The following is a 21,838-nucleotide window of genomic DNA, read 5'->3' as shown; positions in this document are numbered from 1 at the left end:
TGCCACACACCAAGTGAGAAGCTTCCGGTAACAAGCCACCTCACTCCCCTGCCAGGCTCCTCCTGCCAAGGAGGCCTTGTGTCAGGCCTGTGCTGGCTATACATAGCTCCACAGGACAGAAGTTACCAGGAAGGGGCCAGGATGAGCATATCAAAGAGCTGACCTGTGCATGGGCCAAGCCTGACTCCCAGGGATTTGGGAAGAGGCAGAAAAACATGGTGACAGGATAGAAGCATGGAGAATCCACAGTAGGAAGGCTTTCAATTCTCCTAATCCCCAAACCCATCTTTCTCCCAGTCTTCATTCCTCAATATTTTGAACACAAATGGAAACAAACATCACAAATAGCAAAATGAACTTTTTTATTGTAATCGTTCATGAGTGCTCCCGGATTATGCAGGAGGTGGCTGGGTCCTCAGTTAGCTCTTGGGGCCATTCTGTGACCATCTGGCTGCACATGAGAGGAGCCAGGTGCCTGGCTGGGCTGTGGCAGGCATTTATTGGGCTGGCACAGGCTGGGGAGTCTGGCGCCCACTCCCAGGCCCCTCTAGTCCGTTCTGCTCTGAGCCAGGGTCCAGGTGTTCCAGGGCGTGCCGGGTATCTGCCTGCCATAACTGCACCAGGTCCGTGGGGGTCTTTCCTGCCTGGGGGGAACCACAAGGAGATCTGTTCACGGTTCAGAAGTCTACCAAAAAGGTGTCCTCAGCTACATCAGTGGTTCTCAACTGGGGCCACTGGACACAGTGAAGACATTTCAGTGGTCACAACTGGGAGAGTGGGGACTTCTGGAATCTAGTGGGCAGAGCCAGGGACACTGCTTAAACTCCTTCGATGCCTAGGATAGTCCCCCCACAACAAATTACCCAGCCCCAAATGTCAATAGTACTGAGGTTGAGAAACATCCATACCTTCTCCATATCTTCCTTCTTATAACCTCTTAGTCTTCCCTGTATCAAAGGGACCCTCCTATGCCCCTCTATATTTGATTGTTCTGGGCCCCATTTCTGAGGGTCAAAGTCCAAACTCTTGGATCTTCATCCACCCTCATTAAACTCAAGGACCACCAGAAACCAGCACAGTGTGCTAGGAATGGAGGGGCCAAGCAAATGCTTAAGTTCCTTTCAGCTCTCTCCTCTGTGACCTGGGTCCTCCTGGGGCCTGCATGTGAGAATGTCCTGTGGACTACTGGGGACCTTTGGGAAGTCTTTTTACTGTTTCTCTTGTCCTCTAGATTCTGCCACACAGAGAGGAGAAAGTGGTAGTTGGAACGGCATTCTGAAAAGGACATCTTCAGGTTCTGTACCAATGACCAGAACCAACGATCTGTATCCCTAGGCTGGGACTGCCCCAGGGTCCCAACAGACCCTCCACTGTGCAGGTGCTCAGCCCAATCACTGACTCAGGGAAGGAAGGAACTTACCAGGTTCTTGCACATCATATCAGCTCCATGCAGGATCAGCAGTTTGATGATTTTGTAGCGGTTGAGCCTCACAGCATCATGTAGGGCACTGTCCCCTTCCTAGAAATGGTGTAGCACTTAGCATGACCCTTGGGGGGGGGGCAGGAGATGGGGAGCAGGGTGACAGAAGGTGGGCTGGAGACCCTACTCAGGAGCCACAGTCTGGAGGGTTCCCGAGGGCCACTCGCTTGGGGGAGTGCATGAGCTGCCCACATAGCCATGGTGGGGCCAAGCCAGCGGGAGGCCAGCACTCACTCTGTCTCTGGCATTGATATCCAAGCCCAGGGATAGGAAATGTTCCACAATCTCCACGTGCCCCGTGCGGACCGCCACGTGCAAGGGAGTGCTCAGCAGCTGCATGGGAGGAAGCAGGACGTGCTGGCTGAGGGGCCTGGACTGTGATGTCCAGGGGTTGACGGCTATACTGATTCTAGCTTGAACCCTCCCCCATGTCCTAGTGCCAAGGCCTGAACCCTGAAAGGGCAGCGAATGAAATAGTTTCCCACCATCCTATCCAATAGTCCAACTCTAAAGCCTTACGTGCCACCTCCTCTAAAAACGGTCTCTGATTCTCCTCTCGCTGAGCTGTGGGCAACCATTCACTCCTCCACTCTTATTTTTTTTATTTATTTATTATTATTTTGCAGTACTGGGGATTCAAGCCAGGGCCTTGAACACGCTAGACAAGCACTGTACTGCTGAGTCTGTCCTCAGCCCACTCTTCTTCAAATACTTATAAAGATGCCACTTGTTGGGGGATGATTGTGTGGTGGGCATGGCAGAAACTTACAAAGCATTAGCTGTATGTTGAATAAATAATTCAACATATATTTGCCCACCTAATCTACACAAGAACCCTGCAAGACATTTTACAGATGAAGAAGAGAGGCTCAGAGATCCAGTTACTTGTTCCAGTTACCAGTGAAGAGACAAATGAATGGAAGGAGGGTAGATTAACAAATAAACGAAGAGACGAATAAACGGATGGATGGATGGATAAACAAATAGAAGAGTGATGAAGGATGGCATGGGATAACAAATCCCAAGTCTCCTGTACTCCCTTCTTCTCTACTCTTTGGTCTCCATCCCTAGATGTGGTCCCTCAAGGGGCAACTGCTCTGAGGCCACCCTAGAAACTAGACAAGTTCACTACTTTTCTGCCACCTGCCCTTTGCCCCCTGCCCTCTTCCCTGCAGTCACCCCAGCATCTATTGCACCCGAGCACTGCTGCCGTACCTTATCCCGCACATTGGTGTCTGCTCCTCGGCTTTGCAGAAGTTTCACCACTTCCAAGTGGCCTCCGCGGCAGGCCCAATGCATGGCTGTGCAGTCCAGCTAGATGGGGAGGATGGGGCTTAATTGTAGAGCTGCAGGGAAGAAATGTCCTGGGAGAAAGAACCCCAGCAAAGAAAGTGGAGGGACATCTGGGGAAAGGTACAGAGAGTGGGCAGAGACACTGTGGGCAGTGGAACAGAAGAGCCCTTAGGGCCGATCTAGTCCAAGCCAGTTAGGAAGGAGATGGGACTCGCCCAATGCCATACAACCTACTAGAGGTGGCACCTGGCCCCTGAGCCCCGCTATTGTGTCCCAGCTTGGGTTCCATTGTCAGGGAGAGGAGGTCTATTGGTATAGGACCAGCTCTTGCCTCCCCCACCCCCCAATACCCGCCCTCTCACTCACCCGGTCCTGGAAGTCCACGGTGGCCCCACTTTCCAGAAGCTTCTCTAGTATCTCCATGTGGCCCTCCAGGGAAGCTCTGTGCAGTGCTGTCCGACGGAACTGTCCCCAGAGAGGCTGTGAGGCCTTGGCCTCTGGCCCCAGGTCTGAGTCCATCTCCCACCCAGACTGAGGCCTAGGCTCTGCTGCAACTCAATTCTGACCCCCTATGCTGAGTCCCCTTCTCCCCCCACCCCCGTGTTTTGTAGCTCCTTTCCAGATCAGCCTTAGAGCCCCTGCCCTTCTCACCCTTGGAGATTGACCTTCTCGCTGGCCCCAGCATATCCCATACCTTTGCAGGGGCCAGTCCCTCTGCTGGGAATGTCTGTTTTACCCTCACTTTCCCTGATGAAAATCCTCTACTCCTTCAAAATATGGCTCATGTGCCATTATTTCCTTTGAACCTCTAGGCAGAGTTGCCTCTAGGCTCAGCTGACCCTTGACCTTGAGCATTGGAGGGTAGATGGAGTCTCACTGGACTCCATTTCCCAAAAGTGCCGAGCATAGTGTCGGAGGGTAGGTTGCCCCGGTTACAATTCAGGGAAGGAAAGGACTTCCTCCCTCCTGTGCAGCCACTTTCCTCTTTGGACTTTGAAACACTGGGCCATGCATGACTTTCCATATGCTAAGATCCAGTTCTGGGCACTCTCCCACCACTCTCAACCCTTGTCTTTTTTCTTTTTTTGTATTTCAACACCTAGTAGATAGGAGGTGCTTGAACAGACAAAACGGATAAACCCTGGAGGCTAAAGAACAGAAAATACATGTTAAAATCTACAGTAATGCAGAACAAAGGTAGGTGACCATTAATGCTTAGTCCCAGTATATGAGAATAAGGGGACCCTTATGAAGTATAAAGAGGCAGCTTCAAGGAAAACAAAAATAAGCATGATGGGTGATGGAAACATTTTTAAAATAGATGGTGGTGAGGCGGGTGCAGTGGCACCTGCCTGTAATCCCAGCTGCTTGGAAAGCTGGAGCAGGAGGATTATAAATTTGAGGCCAGCCTGGGCAATTTAGGGACACTTGGTCTCAAAATACAATTTTAAAAGAGGTGGGACCAAGCAGGGTGGTGCATGACTCTAGTCCCAGAGACTTGGGAGGCTGAGGCAGAAAAATTTTCAGTTTGAGACAATTTAGTGAGACTCTTGTCTCAAAATTTAAAAATTAAAAGAAAAAAAAAAAAGACTGGGAGTGTAGCTCAGTAGTAGAGTGTCCCTAGGTTCAATTCCCACACCACAAATTAATTCATTAATTTAACTTAATGAAAAAGAACTAGAGATATAGCTGGCTGGTAAAGTGCCCCTGGGTTCAACCTTCAGTACTGTAGAAATACAAAGAGATGTTGGTGATGTTTGCACAGCTTTTTAAGTGTAATTAATGTCACTGAAGTTAGACGTTAAAATGGCATATTTCATGTTATATTTTAACCCAATAAAATAATGCAAATAGGGGCTGGGGACATGGCTCGTTGGTAGAGCACCTGCCTAGCATGCACCAGGCCTTGGGTTCGATCCACAGTATCACACATGCAAAACATAATTTTTAAAAGGCAGCATGAGATTATACCATAAGAAACAAAAATGCCATATCTTAGTATGGGCTTTATAGTTTTTTCATTAATTCAATTAATACTTATGGAGGTGCAAATATTTCATTTGATCATAATATGTGACACAAGTAGGCCAAATTTCAGCAGAGGAGGCGGAGGCCTGGAGAGGTGGAAGCGACCAGCCACAGATCTCAAAGCTAGGGAGTGGCAGACATGGGATTTACCCCCATATCTCCTTCTTCTGAGCTATTTTTATTTGATGCCATTCCTCCACCTTCCCTAGAGAAATTCGTGGCATAAGTTACTCTGCAGGTGGTTCATAGTTGGGGAAAGATCTAACAAGGATTTAGGTAAATTCTTGGGTGAGGAAGAGAACATCCTATTCTGGGCACTCCTTAACCCACCCCCAAAACGCCCATGGCTGTTCTCAAACAGGCCCACAAATGGGCTGAACCAGGGTCTGGGCAGGGAGAGCTAGGCAGGTGCAGGTGCAGGTGCAGGTGCAGGGGAGGAGACTTCACCTCATCGCAGGTGTCAGCTGAACCCCCATCTGCAAGGAACTTCTCAATGACCTTCATTTTCCCCTCCACTGCAGCTTTCAGGAATGTCTCCTTATCCACGGGGCCGGTCTGCAGGGTGAGAGTCCGGTCATGGAGGGTGATCCATGTGATCCGGGCCTCCCGGCTTTCCCCTGCCCAGAGATGGCCTCCTCAGAACCCTTACGATCTCCTCTGGCTCTGGAGGCGGCTCGTGGGCTGCAGCCAAGGCTTCCCGCTTCTTCTGCTTGCGTTTTTTCCGCAGCTCGATGAGGTTCTGGATCCCGCCCACATCGATGATCTCCCGCCGCAGGTCCAGGGATGTCTTACGCACGCGCTCTTGGCCCTGAGTTTTGATGACCCATCAACCCACACTGGAGTTTAGAGGCGGGGCGGGGGTTGAGGTCCCGTGAGCTAAACTGGAGATGGGGGTGGCGTGTGTAGGGAGACCTTCTAGAGAGAAGGAACCAAGTCCAATTCTCTTTCCAGGACAAGATGGCAAAGATGCGGGGAAGGCAGGGAAGGGGAGTCTGATTAGTCAGGTCTAGCGGGGCCGAATGTCTGCATTGCTCACGTGCTTTCAGGAGCTCTGAGCTGCTGGTCCAGGGACAGCAGGAGGAGAGAAGGAACGCTGGCCATACATGCGTGGCTGAGCGCAGATGTTGGGGTCTCCCACACTTACCTTAACCTTTTGCAAAGCCAGATTCTGGGCACCGAGGTGCTTCTCGTCCTCTAGCACCAGCATGTCCATGGGCAGCTTCCCCTGGGCGGCTCCCCGCAGTTTCTGGTGAGTCAAGAGAGTACCTTCTCCAGGACCTCGAGGCAAGGGGGAGGTTTGGGGGAGCCGGTATCCACTCCCCCAACCACCCCAAGGTCACACTAACAATGACTCCCGTGTGACCTCAGAACCCAGGCAAGAACAAGGCTCCTAGAGAAGTACCCAGAAGGGGGCTCGTCCCACAATTCCTCATCTCAGGCTCAATCCCAACCCCTGGCTCAAACACCTGCTTCCCAAACAAGACTGAAGGCCCCTGCAGTGAGTTTTTATGAAGTTAAATATGTAGATGTCTCTTGATATCCACAGGGGATTAGTTCTATGGCTCATTGCAATACCAAAATCTGCAGATGCTCAGGCCCCTTGTATAAAAAGGCATAATATTTGCATATAATCTCCACACATTCTCCAGTATACTTTAAATAATTTCCAGATTGTTTACAATACCCAATGCAGTATAAATGCTATATAAACAGTTGTTACACTTTATTGTTTAGGAAACAATGACAGGAAAAAATCTGTGCATGTTCAGTGCAGATACAATCTTTTCCCCCAAATATTTTGCAAATGTGATTGATCTAATCCACATAAGCAGAAGCCGGGGATTCAGAAGTTCTAAATGCATTCACTTTTTTAAAAATTTTGGCATTAAAAATTCACATTGAGGGCTGGGGATATGGCTTAGTTGGTAGAGTGCTTGCCTTGCATGCACAAGGCCCTGAGTTCAGTCCTCAGCACCCGCCCCCCGCCACAAAATCACATTGAGTGGGGCATGGAGGTGAACATATGTAATCTCAGTGACTTAGGAGTCTGAAGCAGGACAATCAAAAATTTGAGACAAACGTCAGCAACTTAGTGAGATCCTGCCTCTAAAAAAAAGGACAGGAAAGTAAATCAGTATCAAAGCACCCTTGAGTTCAATCTTCAGTCCCCCCCCCCCCAAAAAAAAAAATCATATTGATGAGAAAATTGTGATCTGAAATGGTAGTTTTTAAATTCTTTTTTTTTTTTCAGTGCTGGGGAGCAAACCCAGGACCTCATGTATGCTAGCTGAATGCTCTACCACTAAAATTCATTTCTGGTCCTTTTAAATTTTGTATTTTTGAGACAGGGTCCCTCTAAGTTGCCCAAACTGGCTTCGAACTTGTGATCCTTTGCCTCAGCCTCCTTAGTAGCTGCAATTATAGGCATGCACCACTGTTCCCAACTGCTATTTTACATTATTTTTAAGTAGACTTCTTGACAATATAAAAAGTTGGCAGTTATATTAGACATTGACTTTCCCCCCAAAAGCTTGGAAACTATTGCTCTCAGGGAAACTAAGGGATGGGAGCAGCTTCTCAGCTTTCAGGCTGAGGTGGATCCTGAGCAGCCACTGTATTCTCACTGTAATAATGGTTCATCTCCCTTCCAGATCTTCTCTCCATTTGTAACTCTGTTTTTCAAGACTTCTTCTTTACTCTTTGTGAAGTGCTGGCACCCCATGCCTGGAGCCCCCATGCCCATGTATTGTGTAGATGCCAGCCCAGAAACCTCTGCCCAGGTTGGAGGGTGCTGAGAGGCTGGAGGGCAGCTGAGGGGACTGGTACCTTCATGGTGCCCAGCTGCATTTCTCATTTCTCACTGAGTCCCAGAGTAGGCCTCTTCCAAGATGGATTGGAGGGCTTATTTTCTAGGTCTCCTATTTGAACTAAACCCAGGGCTTCATGTAGACCAGGCAAGTGCTTTACCATTGAGCTTCATCCCCATCCCCAGTTCCCCAGGTCTCCATTTTGAAGGATCTGTCAACTACTGCCTTCTCTCTTTCTTGTCGGGCTTACATGGCTTGGGGTCTCCCAAGTGCTGGCCTCACTTGAAACACTGCATCTTCTTCCAGGGATAAGAGATGACTTGGGACTGCAGCTACTGCTGCATGTGGGACTCTGGCTGGGCTCCCCAAGGAGCATCCAGAGGGCGGGCTTAGTGTCCCCAGCACCTGTGACAGGCCTAACACATTGTAGGTGCTCAAAGAATTTATGGTGAATGAACAAAGGAATGAGTGAATGGAAACGGGAGGCGGGCTCAGCATCTCTGCCCATCCCTAAGTCCTCAGTGATGACCTGGCCCAGAAAGCTCCCACAAGAGAGATCCAGCAGCTCCTGAGACCTCCTCACACCATTGGAAGGGGGCATGGGCTAGCCAGAGGCTCTCTGTGAAAACCCTGCTGAGCTGGGGCCTGCTGGGAACAAATATGGACTCTAATGCCACCCACGTCTTATTCATAGCCCCTCAGTTCAGGTTCAGCCTTGTGGGCTGTGAAATAGGTGCTCCCATCTTACCTCACAGATGATTATTCATATTAAATGAAAGAATGTCTCTAAGTGCCTGGCAAGAGTGGGCACTGGATGGGGATGTTGGCTCTGAGGGCACCAGGTGTCCTGATAGCCCTGCAGCTATATTTGTTAGATGAATGAATGGAAGAGTACTGCTCTGTGTCCCCTTACTGAAGATTCCTGTGTCCAGTGGCAGCACTCCAGAAGTGACACAGCAGCATGACTCCCCTCCCTGGCACTGACCAGCCATGTGCACACGCCCTTAGGGGAATGAGAAGTTGGATTCCTGGAGATCCAGGGATGCCCCTCTTCCCTTGAGTTCTGATCCTTTTACTTTTTCTTACTTCTCATTCAGCCACACTTCCTTTTGTGAATGGTGTGTTCCTCTGAACTGATCTATTATCTCCTCCTGAGGGGGAGGGTGTGTTGGGGATTGCATCCAGGGGTACTTTACCACTGAGCTACATCCTTAGTATTTTTCTTTTACTTTCCTTTCCTTTTCTTTTTTTTTTTTTTTTCTTTTGAGATAGGATCCTCACTAAGTTGTTGAAGGTCTCAGATTTACAATCCTCCTGCCTCAGCCTCCTAGGTGGCTGGGTTACAGGCATATGCCATGATACCCAGCTATCTCCCTCTTTCCATTCCTGTTAGAACTAGCCTTTCTCCATCCTACAAGTCCTTCTCAGGGCCATCAGAGCTTCCTTACTAAAATAGGTCAGAAGGTACCACTCTCTACTCAACAACACTTAGTGGCTTCCCATTGCCCACAGAATAATGGCTTTCTCTGATTTGTCCTCTGTCTCCCTTTCTGGCCTTAGCCCCTCCTATCAGACTTTCTTATTAGTTACACTTTCTCTTATGGATACTTTAGGTGCTGTCATTTCCTTGGCCTAGAATATTCTCCCCAGTTCTGATCTCCACTTACCACTCTTGAAGGTCCAACTCTAATATCATCCATCCCACAGAGTAGTCCTTGAAGGCCTCCAGATGGAATGACCCACCCACCCTTTGTGCTTCTTCACTACTGATCCATATCTCCATTTAACCATTTCTACTTGACTATGAAACTGAGAAATATTGGCTGAAATGAATGCAGAGTTGGTGAAAAGAAGGTAGGGTCTGGGCTTTATTGGTCCTTCCATTCCTCTCAGCATTGGACTCTTGGCAGAGCAGACACTAGGCCAAGTGTTAGTTTAAATAAAATTTAGACAAACTGGGGATGGTGCACAAACCTGTAATCCCATTGACTTGGAAGGCTGAGACAGGAGAATCATAAATTCAAGGCCAACCCAGGCATCGTGGTGAGACTGTGTCTCAAATAAAATAAAAAGGGCTGGAGATACACCTCAGCTCAGTGGTAAAGCATCCCTGGGTTTAATCCTCAGTATCAAAAATAAACAAATAAATAAATGATTTAGAGTATGACAAGACTGCACTCCTGCCCTCTTCCTTATCCTAGAGGAAATGCAATTGTGCCACCAAGGACTCCCCACATGTGGCTGCAGTACTGGGGAAATCAATGCTTCCTTTCCCAGCATCCCTTCATCGCTTGGTACCATTTATATGTGTGTTGGGGGGGGGGTACTGGGAATTGAAACCAGGGCATTGTGCATGCTAGGTAAGCACTCTACTGCAGCTACATCCTCAGTCCTTTTTATTTGAGGCAGGATCTCATTATGTCACCCAGGCTGGCCTTGAACATTCTATCCTCCTGCCTCAGCCTCCTGGATAGCTGGGATTACAGGCAGGCACCACTATGCTGAGGCACAGTCCCAGTCTTTATTCCCCTGTAATGACCCAACTTCAGGAAGTTGCTCCTTCCCAGCCTCCCAGAAGCAGCGGGGGGTTCTCAGGGCCACAAATCCTGAAGTTCCCAGGCAGTGCCCACTGTTTGCCCTGTACAGCCTGGCTGGTCTCCTGAAACCCAGTTGGGTGGAAAGGGTCTTGGGAAGCTTGTCTTGGCTCCCATGGACCACTACTCTGTTTTGGAGACTGAAGCCTCAGTCTCTCATCACCAGCAACCCTCTCTGCCAGGAATGCGCCTAGCAGGGCTCTTGGGGATACTTGTCACCCATCCCACCACCACAGTACAACGGCCAGGCTCTTCCTTCTCATGACAAAAGAGATGGATGTCCCCACACTCTGTCAGGCCTCCACGCCCCTGTTCCCACCTCACTCTCCTCCTCCTGTGCCAGCCGCTGCTCGATGAGTGCTGTGGCCTTCTGCACCGCCTCGGAGCTCTCCAGTGGGCCCTCCATGGTGCCGTCCATAACTGCCTCCCTCTGCAGGCAGAAGGCACTGGGGGCTATATAGGCCAGAGAGCTCATCAGAGAGCTCTGGGTGCCTTTGTCATGAGCTCACTGGCCCAATTCTTCACCTGCCTCCCCCACCTGTCACCTTCACCTCAGGCAGCCCCAGGGAGCAGGGGAAGCCAGGACAGGGAGCAAAGTAGCCCTGCCCCCAACTACTGGCATACTAGAGCCCAGGGCACAGTGCCTCAAGGGTAGGGGAGCAGGGAGGAGCCTGTTCAGGCTGCCTAAAAGCTCGGGTCCCAGCCAGGCAAATGGGTTACACAAAGCACCTGCTGGCTGCTTCCTCTGGCTGGATGGCAGTGCCACCTGCTGGATGCTTAGAAACCCTGCCCAACTAGTGCCAGTGTGGGGCCTGAAAACCAAACAGGGGTACCCATGACAGGCCCGTGCCCCCAGGAATACCTGTGAACAGGTCCTGCCAGCCGTGGGGAGAGGTAGACTCCAGACTGCCTTGTCTAGCCTGGGGTACCAGGACAGCAGAGGGAGTCAGGGCAGTCGGCCACCTCCCTCTGATCACGGCTCCTGGGGCTCAGCCTCTCTGGGGCCCCACAGCACCCCCTAGCGAAGCATCACTGCATGGGACCATGTCCATTAGTCACAGAGAGATCTTATCCATCTGCCTCCCTCAGGGACCTCTGCAGGAATTACAGGGTTGTTTCAAGACAAGGATCTTGGGAAGCCAGAGTGCAGTGCCAAAGCCAGCTGACAAGGAGCACCAGACAATGCGGGGCTACCTTGACCAGGGGCCAGCCATGCTCACTGAGAACAAAGAATACTCCCAGCTGGAGAGAAAGCAGACCTGCACTCACCCGGTTCCTCACTGGAACTTGTGGGACGAGCCCTGGGTCATCCTGACACACAAGGAAATGGTTCCCTTTTCTCTCTGGTTCACTAAACCCTGACATATGCTCATCATCTAAATTTGTCAGAAATCCTGCTTTGACACCCACTCGGGCAGCATTGGCTGGACTTCCACACACACCTTGATCATGAGGGCCTGGCCTGCGGGACCAGAGCCTAGAGCCAACCCACTCCTACAGGAGGGGCAGACCAGCAGCAACTAATGCCACCTTCCTAGGTGTTGCTTCACTGTCAAGGCACTGTCACATTGGCTCTTCCACTTAACCCTCATAGCAACTGCAGGCAGAGTCACCTCCACCTTAGAGAAAAGCCACGTGGGTTCGGAGGTTAAGATCTCCAAGAATACAAGAGGAACTGAAATTAGGGCCCAGAAGATAGCAGCTCTGGTCTGTGTGCTCTGCTGTGCCTGGACAGCCGCGGAGGCCATGCCCACCTGTTCCCACAGAAGCAGGATCCACAGAACTCAAAGTTGAATGCCAGGCAAAAGAGGAGGAGCCAAAGGCTTTATTGATAAATATGCACATATGTCTGTACATGAGGACCTGCTGAGGAGGCCATGACCAGGCTGCAGACCCACCACCACTTGAGTTACAGCCAGGAAATGGCCCCGTGCAGACCCCTGCCACAAAGCCCAACCATCCAGCCCCCTGCCTCATCTCTGCCAATTGTGCTGGAGGCAGGGAGAGGCAGAGGCCCGCCTGCCTCAGGCTCCCCAAGCCCTGGGACTCACTGGTGGTTCCCTCCTCCCAAGGGGACTGGCACTGTGCCCAGGGCAAAGTCAGGGTGGGAGCGGAGGAGGGAGACAGCAGCTGCTTCCCGACCCTGAGCAGAAAACCAGAGTGAGCACAGTGCAGCACCGGATGACAGATCTGGGCCTCAGGGCCTCCAGGCTGGCCCCTGTGGCTCCAACCTGCTTCAGGAGAGATGCAGGGTGGAGGGCCCCAGTCACCTTTTCTCTGACAAGGTTGGCAAGGCCTGTGTGTGGCAGCATTGTTCCCTGGGTGCTGGGCACTGGTGGCCCACAGTGCCCCTGGGAGGCTGGGTCCCTTCACGGCTCACCCAGAGCCATAGAGCGGGGAGATGCCCTTAAAGAAAACAACAGCACTTGAAGGCAGCAGCAGGGTGGGGGGGCCTCGTGCTCCAGGCCAGCTGCTCAGCCCTGCAGAGGCCCTCCATGGCCTCTCTTCCCAGGAGTCCACAGGCCCATCAGTCCTGGGGTGGTGGGGGCTGGTTGATGATGACCTGGATGACAAAATCTTTCTGGATCTTTGTTTCCTGGAGCCGTGTGCGGTCTGTGAGCAGCTTTCCAGAGAAGAACCACCGCTGCCAGGATGGTTCGATGCCTTCCTGGGTGTGCAGCTGCCTCTTGAGCTGCCCCACTGTGTCAGGCAGGCTGGCGCTGAGCCTCACGTCCTTGCCCGTGGAGAGGCGCACCTTCAGTGGGAACTCACGGCGCACACTGGGGACAGGCTCGGGGGGCTCCAGACTCTCCTCCTCAGTGTGCTCCAGCAGCAGGTTCACGGGTGGTGACAGGCAGTAGATGGGCAGCTGGTAACGATTGCCCAGCTCGTCGTAGCATTCACAGAGGGTGCCTGTGGGAAACACAGGGTGGTCAGTGTTCACCTGGGGATGTTGTCATGCACTGAATGCTTGAGTTCCTGAAAATTAATGTTAAAGCCCTAACACTCCAGTGTAACTTTCTGGAGATGAGACTTCTATGAAAACAATCAGGGTTAAATCAGTCATAAAGGTGAGGCCTAATCCATAGGATTACTATCCTTATGAGATGCCAGAGAGCTCTCTCCCCTTCTCTCTTCCCAGCATGTGAAGACACAGCAAGAAGCTGGCCATCTGCAAAATAAGAAGAGAACCCTCACCAAAAACTAAATCAGTCGTCACCCTCATCTTGGATTTCCAGCTTCCAGAACTGTAAGAAACAGATTTCTGTTTTTGAAGGCACCCAGTCTGTGGAACTTTGTAATAGCAATCTAAGCAGATTAATCCAGCCACCATGGCTGCCCCACAGTCCCCACAGAAAGGTTTTTCTGGGACAGCCTTATGACCAGAGGAGCACAGGGCTGGAGCTAGGAAGACCTGGGCTGGTATCCTGGCTCCACCAGGTGCTGGCTCATCAGCCCCAGCACATCGTTTAATTTTTCATTTGTTCACCCAACAACTGCTGAGCACAAGGTGCTGGATGCCGGGTGCAAGACAGTGCAGCTGGAAGTGTATTCACTGAGTCGCAGGCACGACCTTGATGCTGGGACTGTATAACGGACATTATATGCACCTTGCTGAATCCTAACAGTTGTGTACCTTAACACTTGCAAAGTCCTCTGGTTCTAATATAAGAAGTGGCTTGTTCAAGGTCACACAGCTAGGATACAGTCAAGTTAAGACCTGGGTCTGTGACTCTCTACTTTGCATAGCCCATGAGCCTGATGTGAACTTAAATGAGACCATGCAGTAGAAGCTTCTAGCTCAATGTCTGGCACATAAAACCCAACAGAAGATTGGTGCTTCAGATGTTCTAGGATCCCAAAGCACCCTGAGCAAGTGTTCAGCTTTCAGGTTTGCTGGTGTCTTTGTGTCCTCTCAGTAGTCAAGCAGGGACCTCTGTCTTTTGTTTCTTTGTGTCCCCACCTTCCTGATTCATGCTCTGAGGGGTGGCTCAATTGAACAAGTGAATAGCTGCTCCCCCCACCCACACACCTCCCTGCCTCCACCAGCTTGGATAGAAACTTCTGATGTGGCTGATCACTAGCTGTCCTCCACCACTAATCTCTGTGGTGGATGACCACCCCCCCCCCGGCCCTGCCCCCCGCACCGGCTCAGCTCACCATGAGGCAAAGTGATACTGGCTCCATCCAAGATGGCCTGAGCCAGCTCGTGGTCATTGGCCTCGGCAGCATAGGCAGCAGCCTTGAGGGCATCCCAGATCTCCTTGCGGCCCTCAAAGGCAGGTGCCGTGTCCCAGAATTCATCCCGTTTGCTCCGAAGCTGCCCATCGGTCATGGGGTAGTCGCTCTTCCATTTGAGCCGTTCCTTCTTCAGGGGCTCATTGCGTCCTAGACAGGGCACAGGGACAGGCTCAGCATCTCTAAAGCCACCTGGGTTACAATTCACCTTCTCACTAGCCCCTCACCACTTGAGGCCAGGCCCTGATCTGCCTAACACCCCACAGCACTGGCTCCTTAGTATTTAGGTCTCTGGGCCCCTCCTCAATAGCAGGGAGGAGTCTGGAAACCCAACTTAGGGATATAAGATAAGTTTGTCAGCAAAGTATTTGCAGATGCTCCTCAACTTACAATGAGGTTATGTATGGATAGTTGAAAATATCTGAAGTCAAAAGTGCATCTGTTCACCCAACTTCCTGAACATCACAGCTTAGCCACACACTGCGGAATGTCGGTTGTTTCCCTTTGTGGTCATGTGGCCCAGTGGGCGCTGCCACTGCCCAGCATGGAGCGTTGCTGGCCAGGGAAAAGCTAAAAATTCAAAATTCAAGTTGTGGGTTCTACTGAATGTGTAACATTTTTGCAGTCTCAGGAAGTAAAAATAAAAAATCTAAGCTGGGGACTTTCTGCACACCTTTGCTTGTCATTGAAGTTTTAATTTTACTCTTTCTTTGAGTATGAAGTAACATATGTTCAGCATAAAAGAAATGTGGAAAGAATGTAGATGTGTAAAAATAGTAACAGCCACCATTTATAGAACTGACACGTGCCAGATCACAGGCTGGGCACTTTGGACTTGTTCTCTTTTTTGCAGCACTGGAGGCTGGACCCAGGGCCTCGCACACACCAGGCCAGCATCCTACCACAGAGCTGCAGCCCCAGTCCTCTTTATTCATTTGACCTTCGCAACAACCCAATAGATTGGGAAACTAAGACTCAGAGGGTTTGTCATTTGTCTAAGGACACATAAGTTCTGACTTAATGCAAGACTTTAACTCCAAAACCCAGCCTCAGACAACCGAGGGGAAAATTACTCAGAATTCCACCGTTTAGAAGTAATGACTGCTGACACCTACACATTCCTTCCAGCTACCCTTTCCCCATTTTTCTCAATATAGTTGAGTTTGTATTATTACATTTCTTTTTATCCCTTGTTCCAGAAAGAACTTAAGACATTTTTGTGTTAATATACAACTTTCTTTTCATCTCATATTTATATTACTGCCAACTTCCACATGATTAAAAATTATAAGCAGTTTGAATGTCTTGTTACTAACTTGCTGCCATACAGATAGTTACAATGGTCCCCACCCCTATGGGCCTGGGGCTGGAACCCAGGACCCAGGACCCCACACATGCTAGGCAAAATGCCCCACTAGTGAGCTACAGCCTCAAACTAGCCCAAGACATTTTTTTTTAAATCATAACCAACCAACCAATTTCTACAGCATCTGAAGAAGAAAACATTTCTGTCAAATGTCAATTTTCTTGTTACCCAGCTCCAAGTGACCTCCAAGATAGCCCTGGATCCTCAAAGGTGTCTGGAGGCTCAGACATCTCAAAGCTAAAGGCAGAGTGACAACACGAGCCAGGTGGCAACACTCACTAAAGCTGGGGCTGCCTTCAGGCTGCTCCCACTGGCTGGGGCAGAAGGGGGTTACTCAGTGAAAGAGGACAGCATTCACTGGCTACCAACTGTGGGCAAGCACCCCATGTAAGCTCTTCATTTGTATTCACTCTCCCATTTCACCCTTGCATAGCCTTAGGAGGTGGGTATCATTGTTGCTGCTTCACAGATGATACAGAAGATGAAAGAGATTAAATGACTTGCCTGAGCTCTCAAAGTGAAGAGTGACAGAGAGGATTCCACCTCAGGTCTGACTAAATCCTGTGGTTTGCCATCTAAATTCACAGCTACCTATGTGGGCAGAAAACTCTGTAGCCAAACATTCAATTTAAAGTGTTCTGGGGGTTGGAAGAAGGAAAGCAAATCCTCTTTAGAGGAAACCAACTTCAAACCAGGCCTCAAAAAATTCCCAAAATAAAGTTTCAAGGAAAAATAATAATAAGGGCATAGTTAAAAAGCAAACAAAAACATCATATGCAAGGGAACAGTGTGAGTCAGCAGATAGAAAATCAGACAACGAAGACCTCAGACTAGAATTTATCAGACAGATTACAAAATACTGAGTTTAAGAAATGAGAGCCTTAAACACATGGATTAAGGCTAGGAGATCATAAAGAATTCCTGAGAGTAGGGCTTGGAGATGCACACTTGTAATCCCAGTGATTCAGAACGCTGAAGCACAAGGATCATAAGGTTGAGGCCAGCCTCTGCAATTTAGCGAGGCCCTGTCTCAAAATTTAAAAAAAAATTAATAAGGGCTAGAGAAGTAGCTTAATGGTGATGAGCCCCTGCGTTCAATTCCCAGTATCAAAGAAGAAAAGAAACTTCCTAGAAAAAGACAGGCTTGGGACATTTTAATTAATTTATTTTATCTAAAAAATTTTTTGGTAGCAGGGATTGTATCCAGGGGTACTTTACCACTGAGCTACATCCCCACCCTTTTTTATTTTGAGACAGTGTTTTGCTAAATTTCCAAGGCTAGTTGTGATCCTCCTGCTTTAGCTTCCCAATCTCTGGGATTACAGGCATGCACCACTGCATACAGCTGGGGCATTTTAAAATGTCCACCTTTTAGCTCTGTTCCTGACTCTGAAATAGCTCGACTGTAAACTGAAGAACACTGAGCTCTAGCTGGACACGCATCTCTTTCTCTCAAACCAAAGGATTTATCTTTAAAATAAACAGTCTCATGGTGGCCCTTTCAAAGTTGTCACCTCTTGAATTATTCTTGAAGCAGCTTTCAGGATCACCTCCCCTTTACCCAGAGAGAAGCTAGTTTTCCAAACTGTCATTTATGCACTTCTCACCCATGGGTGGACACTGCAAGCGAGCCTAAGTATTAACTGCATCTGCAGTGACCCAGGTCACAAGGGTGTAGAAACGCCTCACCCCACACACAGGGCACTTGGAGTGGAAGGTATTAGAATGGGGTGATGGTGGTGGGCAGGGGGTCAGGCAGGGTTTTATGCAGGAAAACAGCAGGAACCCAACCAGCTCCATCTCAGCGTCTTTGCACTTCTGTGCCACCAGAGGGCAGCCAAAGCACCTCTGGGCCAGTGTTGGCCCCCTGCATCAGTAAGTCAAATGCAGCAGAAAAAATATCTTAACACTGAGTTCTCCGGGCACAAAGTTAAGCATACACAGGAGACATGCCCTAATGTCCAAGCTCAAATACTGGTGCATACAATCTTAGGCAGAGACTCAGATGAAAACGGAAAAAGAAGCTTTCCCTCTAAGTAAATGGATGATGACATTTTAATTTCAAATACTTATAACAAAAGGGTATTTTATAGTTAGTTGAGTCAAAAAAAATTGGCAGTGGAAAGGATGTGAACTCATATGCTGCACAAACTGGTACAAAGCCTTATGAAGGGCATTTGGAATAATACCTTTGGCTCAACTATTTTGTTTCTAAGAATTTATTCTAAGAAAATAATCACAAGAAGTGTGTATGGTGAGGATTTATAAAGATTTTTAGCAGGGAGAGCTAGACACAGCATCAGGAAAAAAAGGTGAAATAAAATCTGCATCTGTACAAAGGATCAGTGGCAGCCATTTTGTGATAGTGAGGAAGGATGTGGAGTAACATGGGGAATGTTCATAACATAGCGAGAAAACACTCCAGAATAATAGGTGCTCTGTGTTTCAGTTTTTGCTTCTAAAAAAGTATGCATGATGAGTGGGGCATGGTGGTGCTGGACTGGGAGACAGGGCAAGACCCCCACCTAAAATTACAACAACAAACCAATAAAAAGTATGCATAATTATATACATATTTAAAAAGACAAGAGAAATTCACAATCAAAATATTAACAGTAGTTATATCTGATTGGCAATTACCAGTGACTTTTTTTTGGTTTATATTTTCCAAGTTTTCTACAATGAGAACTTCTTGTGTTATTAACAGAATAATACAACGAAAGTCGTTTGTAAGGAAAGATGTACGTGGGGTTCTGAGGAACAAACACAATAAAGTGGAAAGAGAGTGGGGCTGAGGTGGTGGAGCAAGAAGCCTGAAGCTTCCTTGGCAGCTCGGGGCAGCTTTGTCTAGGGCCAGGGCAGGTTCTGCTGGAGTCAGCAGCAGAAGTATCCAGTGGCTTCTGCTTAGGATTCCACCTGTTCTAGATAAGCTTCACTCAAAGACAGAGTAACAGAAATGGTCCCTAATCTTAATGAAGCTCACAAAAGAGCTTTCAAAAAATAAGTAAATAAAAGTTCATGCTAGTCAAGGCTTTCAACTGCATGGGGAGGCGGTGGGGCAAAACACTCACAAAAATCATGGGCTTCTGTGACTATGGTAGGCAGCAACAGCAGAAGATATCCGTGACTGGGCAGACAATGTGTGTCTGCATCCAGAGGCAGAAAGGCTCCACACCTCCTGCATTAGAATCTCCCAGGGTTCCGGTTAAAAAGGCAGTTTGGGGAGCCGGGGATACAGTTCAGTAGTAGAGTATGTGCTCAGAATGTGCGAGACCCTGGGTTCCATTCCCGGCACCAAAAGAGAGGGAAAGAAAAGGTAGATTCACAGGGCCAAGGTCAGATGCCCGAATCAGAGCACTAGGGGCTGGGCTGGGGTGTGAACTTGATTCTGTTTTAAGAATCTATTTGTAAACACAGCAGGACAGAAGTGGAGATAGCGTGTTCGAGCTCACTGTAATATAAATCAGCTCAACACAAGGTCTCCAAAGCTGCTGCCAGGAGGAGATCTGGGGAGAGAAGGGGAGAGCGCAAAGGGCACCACGTCTGGGTTGGAGGAGGATAATGATGGTGGATGCTGTGGCTTGGCCTCCATAATGAATGGTCTCTGGTGATCCCACCCTAAGGGAGGGCACTGGGAGGGGAGCGGGGGAGAACACTGAAGGGCCTTTCCCACCTGCCTGGAGCTGGCGTGCGTCTGAGTGTGTGCACTCTCAACGTCTGACACGTTGCTTAATTCCAGAGTGTACAGCAGGGGGATTTTCTCAGACACAGGAAAGACAGCTGGTGGCTTGAAGCTTGCTGGGTGGTGCCTCTCCTCTGCAGCATCTGGTGAGCTGAGAGTGGAACTGACAGACGCACAGGGAGCAGGGTGGGGAACAGTGCAGGAATGACAGGAGAGGCCAGGGGGCAGCATGGAAGGGCGAGGAGAGGTCCACAGGAGGCTCCTGCACTTCTTGATCTCAGAACCCAAGAGATCCTTCCTGTGGCTTCTGGGACTGACATAACTGAGCCCCTGGGATGGGACACTATGCCTGAGACCTGCCAAAGGGAGGAGAGATTTCCCAAGACAGTACACCCAAGCCAGGAGACAGGCCTATTTATACCTGTGGCAATCCCCCGGCTATTTCCACACTGGGTTACCAAGCTTGTTCCTAGGCCCTTGTTTCAGGGATGGGGCCAACAGTGTCCTTCTCAGAAGTACCAATTATGGACAAGTCTTGGCTTGTTCTGCTGATGTGAGGGATGAAGCTCCAGGAAGAAGGCAGGAGTCGGAGCCTCCCTGACCCCTGGGCTTGAGGGGTCCTTCAATCAGATGCAGAATCAAATCTTTCCACCCTCCTCCTGCCCACCCCAGCAGTCACAGCTGGAATGCAGGTGGCCTGCCAGTACCCACCTGCAGAAGGGATAAGAAGTCAGAAAGAACAGCAGGCCCTAGAAGGATCAGCACAGCCACAGAAGGCAGGGAAACAAGCCCAGGTAATCCCTTCAGGAAGAGCAGTATTTATAGTCAGACTTAGCCGGGGATGACCCTTGAGCCTGTCTACCCTTGGAAGGGAAAGGGCTGGTACAGCTCTGCTCAGGTGGAGCCTCTTTGGGGCCTGTAGGCCTTGCCTTCCCATTCATCCCCTGGGGCCCCAACTCCAGGGCTTAGGGAGGGAGAAGGGTAGAGCCCGTTGCTAAGTGACAGGCCAGACTTCCTAAACTGCAAACCCTCCAGGGGCACACTGGGCCCCAAAGGTCCTGGGCAGGGCTGGAGGACTATGGCAGAGTGCTCCCCATCCTCTGGGAGCCCTGTTCTTGACTCCAGGAAGGCGCCAGGCCCAGGGCATCTGTTCCTCTGCCATGATCTTGTTCATCGGCCCAAGGCTGGGACCACCTCCAGTTCATCTTACAGGTCCCAGGGGCAGGCTGGCGTCTGGCACGCCTCAGGAGGAGCGAATGAAGTGAGCAGACAGTTTAGGGAAAGAGGAGGAGCTGCCGGGAAGAAAACCCTGCAAATGAGGAGCAGCAGACTCTGTTTTGTGAAGAACCCTCACTAAACAGGAAGAGAGGGAAGAAGGAGAAAGGAGCCAGACAGAGGGGGTCAGAGTCCGGCACTGAGGGGTACAGTGTGGGGGATGAAGGGCAGGTGCCAGAATGAGCCCAGGGAGGGCTGGAACCTCTGCGGCCAAGGAGCCGAGGCACAGCCAAGAGAAACGGACCTGTGGGGAGGCATGGCCGGCCACAGGAGAGACAAGGGGGCACACAGGAGCACAGGGACAGGGCCGCTTGCTCCACGCGGCTCACAACATGAGCATTCACCCAGCACAGAACCTGGGCATGCTGGGGAGGGCAGGCCTATATCTGCTCTCTGTCCTGTGCCTCCCTCAGGGTCCCTGGAAAGCCAGGCAGGGGACAGCGGGTCACCCCAGGACTGGGCACTCTTGGACCACACCCCAGCCCATTCCTGAGCGAAACTGACCTAAGCTCTACTACAAACAGAAGCCCTGCATCCTTAGGGATCCACCTGCCACCCCACCAACAGCCCCTTCTCTGGGTTGGCATGGAGAGAAAACTCACAGGTAGAGTGAAACAGGGAGAGTTTGGGAAATTACCAAATTTCTTTGTTTTACATCATTTTTTTAATTATAGCTGTTCTTTTCTTATGGTGAATGCATTCCCATCTTCATTTTGTACTGATGTGCTTGTCCCCAAGTGCAACCAGGGTCCTGACTGGAACATGAATAGGCCAGTGTGAGCAGTTCTAGAGGGAAACTGACCACGCATGCTTTTTGGCAACTGAGACTATGGATCACTCAGTAAAGGACACCACAGCCTCTGCTATCTCACACAGGGGCTGCAGAGGAGGACAGTGGGGCTTCTCTCTGGGTATTGACCATCTATCTGCAAGAATGTGGGTGAATGACCTCCCAACTTAAGCCTCAGTGTTTCCATCTGCAGAAAGGCTTGACCCCCCCCCCCGCCACCTTGTGGCCACTGCAAGGACTAAGTGACAGCACTCTGCCCAGTGCTTAAAATATGGCAGCCACTA

At 50.0% G+C, this 21,838-nt stretch overlaps 2 protein-coding genes across 2 annotated transcripts in view; both read right to left on the bottom strand.

Annotated features, from left to right (window-relative positions):
• Positions 1–345: 345 nt before the first annotated feature.
• Positions 346–11,863, bottom strand: Ankrd2 (ankyrin repeat domain 2). Its single transcript, XM_046449964.2, has 9 exons — positions 10,522–11,863; positions 5,946–6,047; positions 5,451–5,609; positions 5,249–5,356; positions 3,140–3,238; positions 2,696–2,794; positions 1,715–1,813; positions 1,421–1,519; positions 346–644 (listed from the first exon to the last, which is right to left on the bottom strand). Exons 1-9 carry the CDS (start codon positions 10,675–10,677, stop codon positions 498–500), a joined length of 1,068 nt encoding a protein of 355 aa, XP_046305920.1. The 5' UTR covers positions 10,678–11,863; the 3' UTR covers positions 346–497.
• A 129-nt stretch (positions 11,864–11,992) lies between these two features.
• Ubtd1 (ubiquitin domain containing 1) overlaps positions 11,993–21,838 on the bottom strand; it is a 53,522-nt gene continuing 43,676 nt past the window's right edge. The window contains exons 2-3 of the mRNA XM_046449965.2: positions 14,364–14,591; positions 11,993–13,115 (exon numbers count right to left, since the gene is read on the bottom strand). Coding sequence (XP_046305921.1) covers positions 12,730–13,115; positions 14,364–14,591 — 614 coding nt within the window. The 3' untranslated portion in view covers positions 11,993–12,729. The remainder of the gene's footprint in view (positions 13,116–14,363; positions 14,592–21,838) is intronic.

This window comes from Marmota monax, unplaced genomic scaffold (genome assembly GCF_021218885.2).
Source record: "Marmota monax isolate L192 unplaced genomic scaffold, Marmota_monax_Labrador192_F-V1.1 WCK01_AAM20220418_F8-fsc00004, whole genome shotgun sequence".
Lineage (NCBI taxonomy): Eukaryota > Metazoa > Chordata > Mammalia > Rodentia > Sciuridae > Marmota > Marmota monax.
Note: the sequence above shows the minus strand (reverse complement) of the source record. Positions and strands in the feature narration are given on the sequence as shown.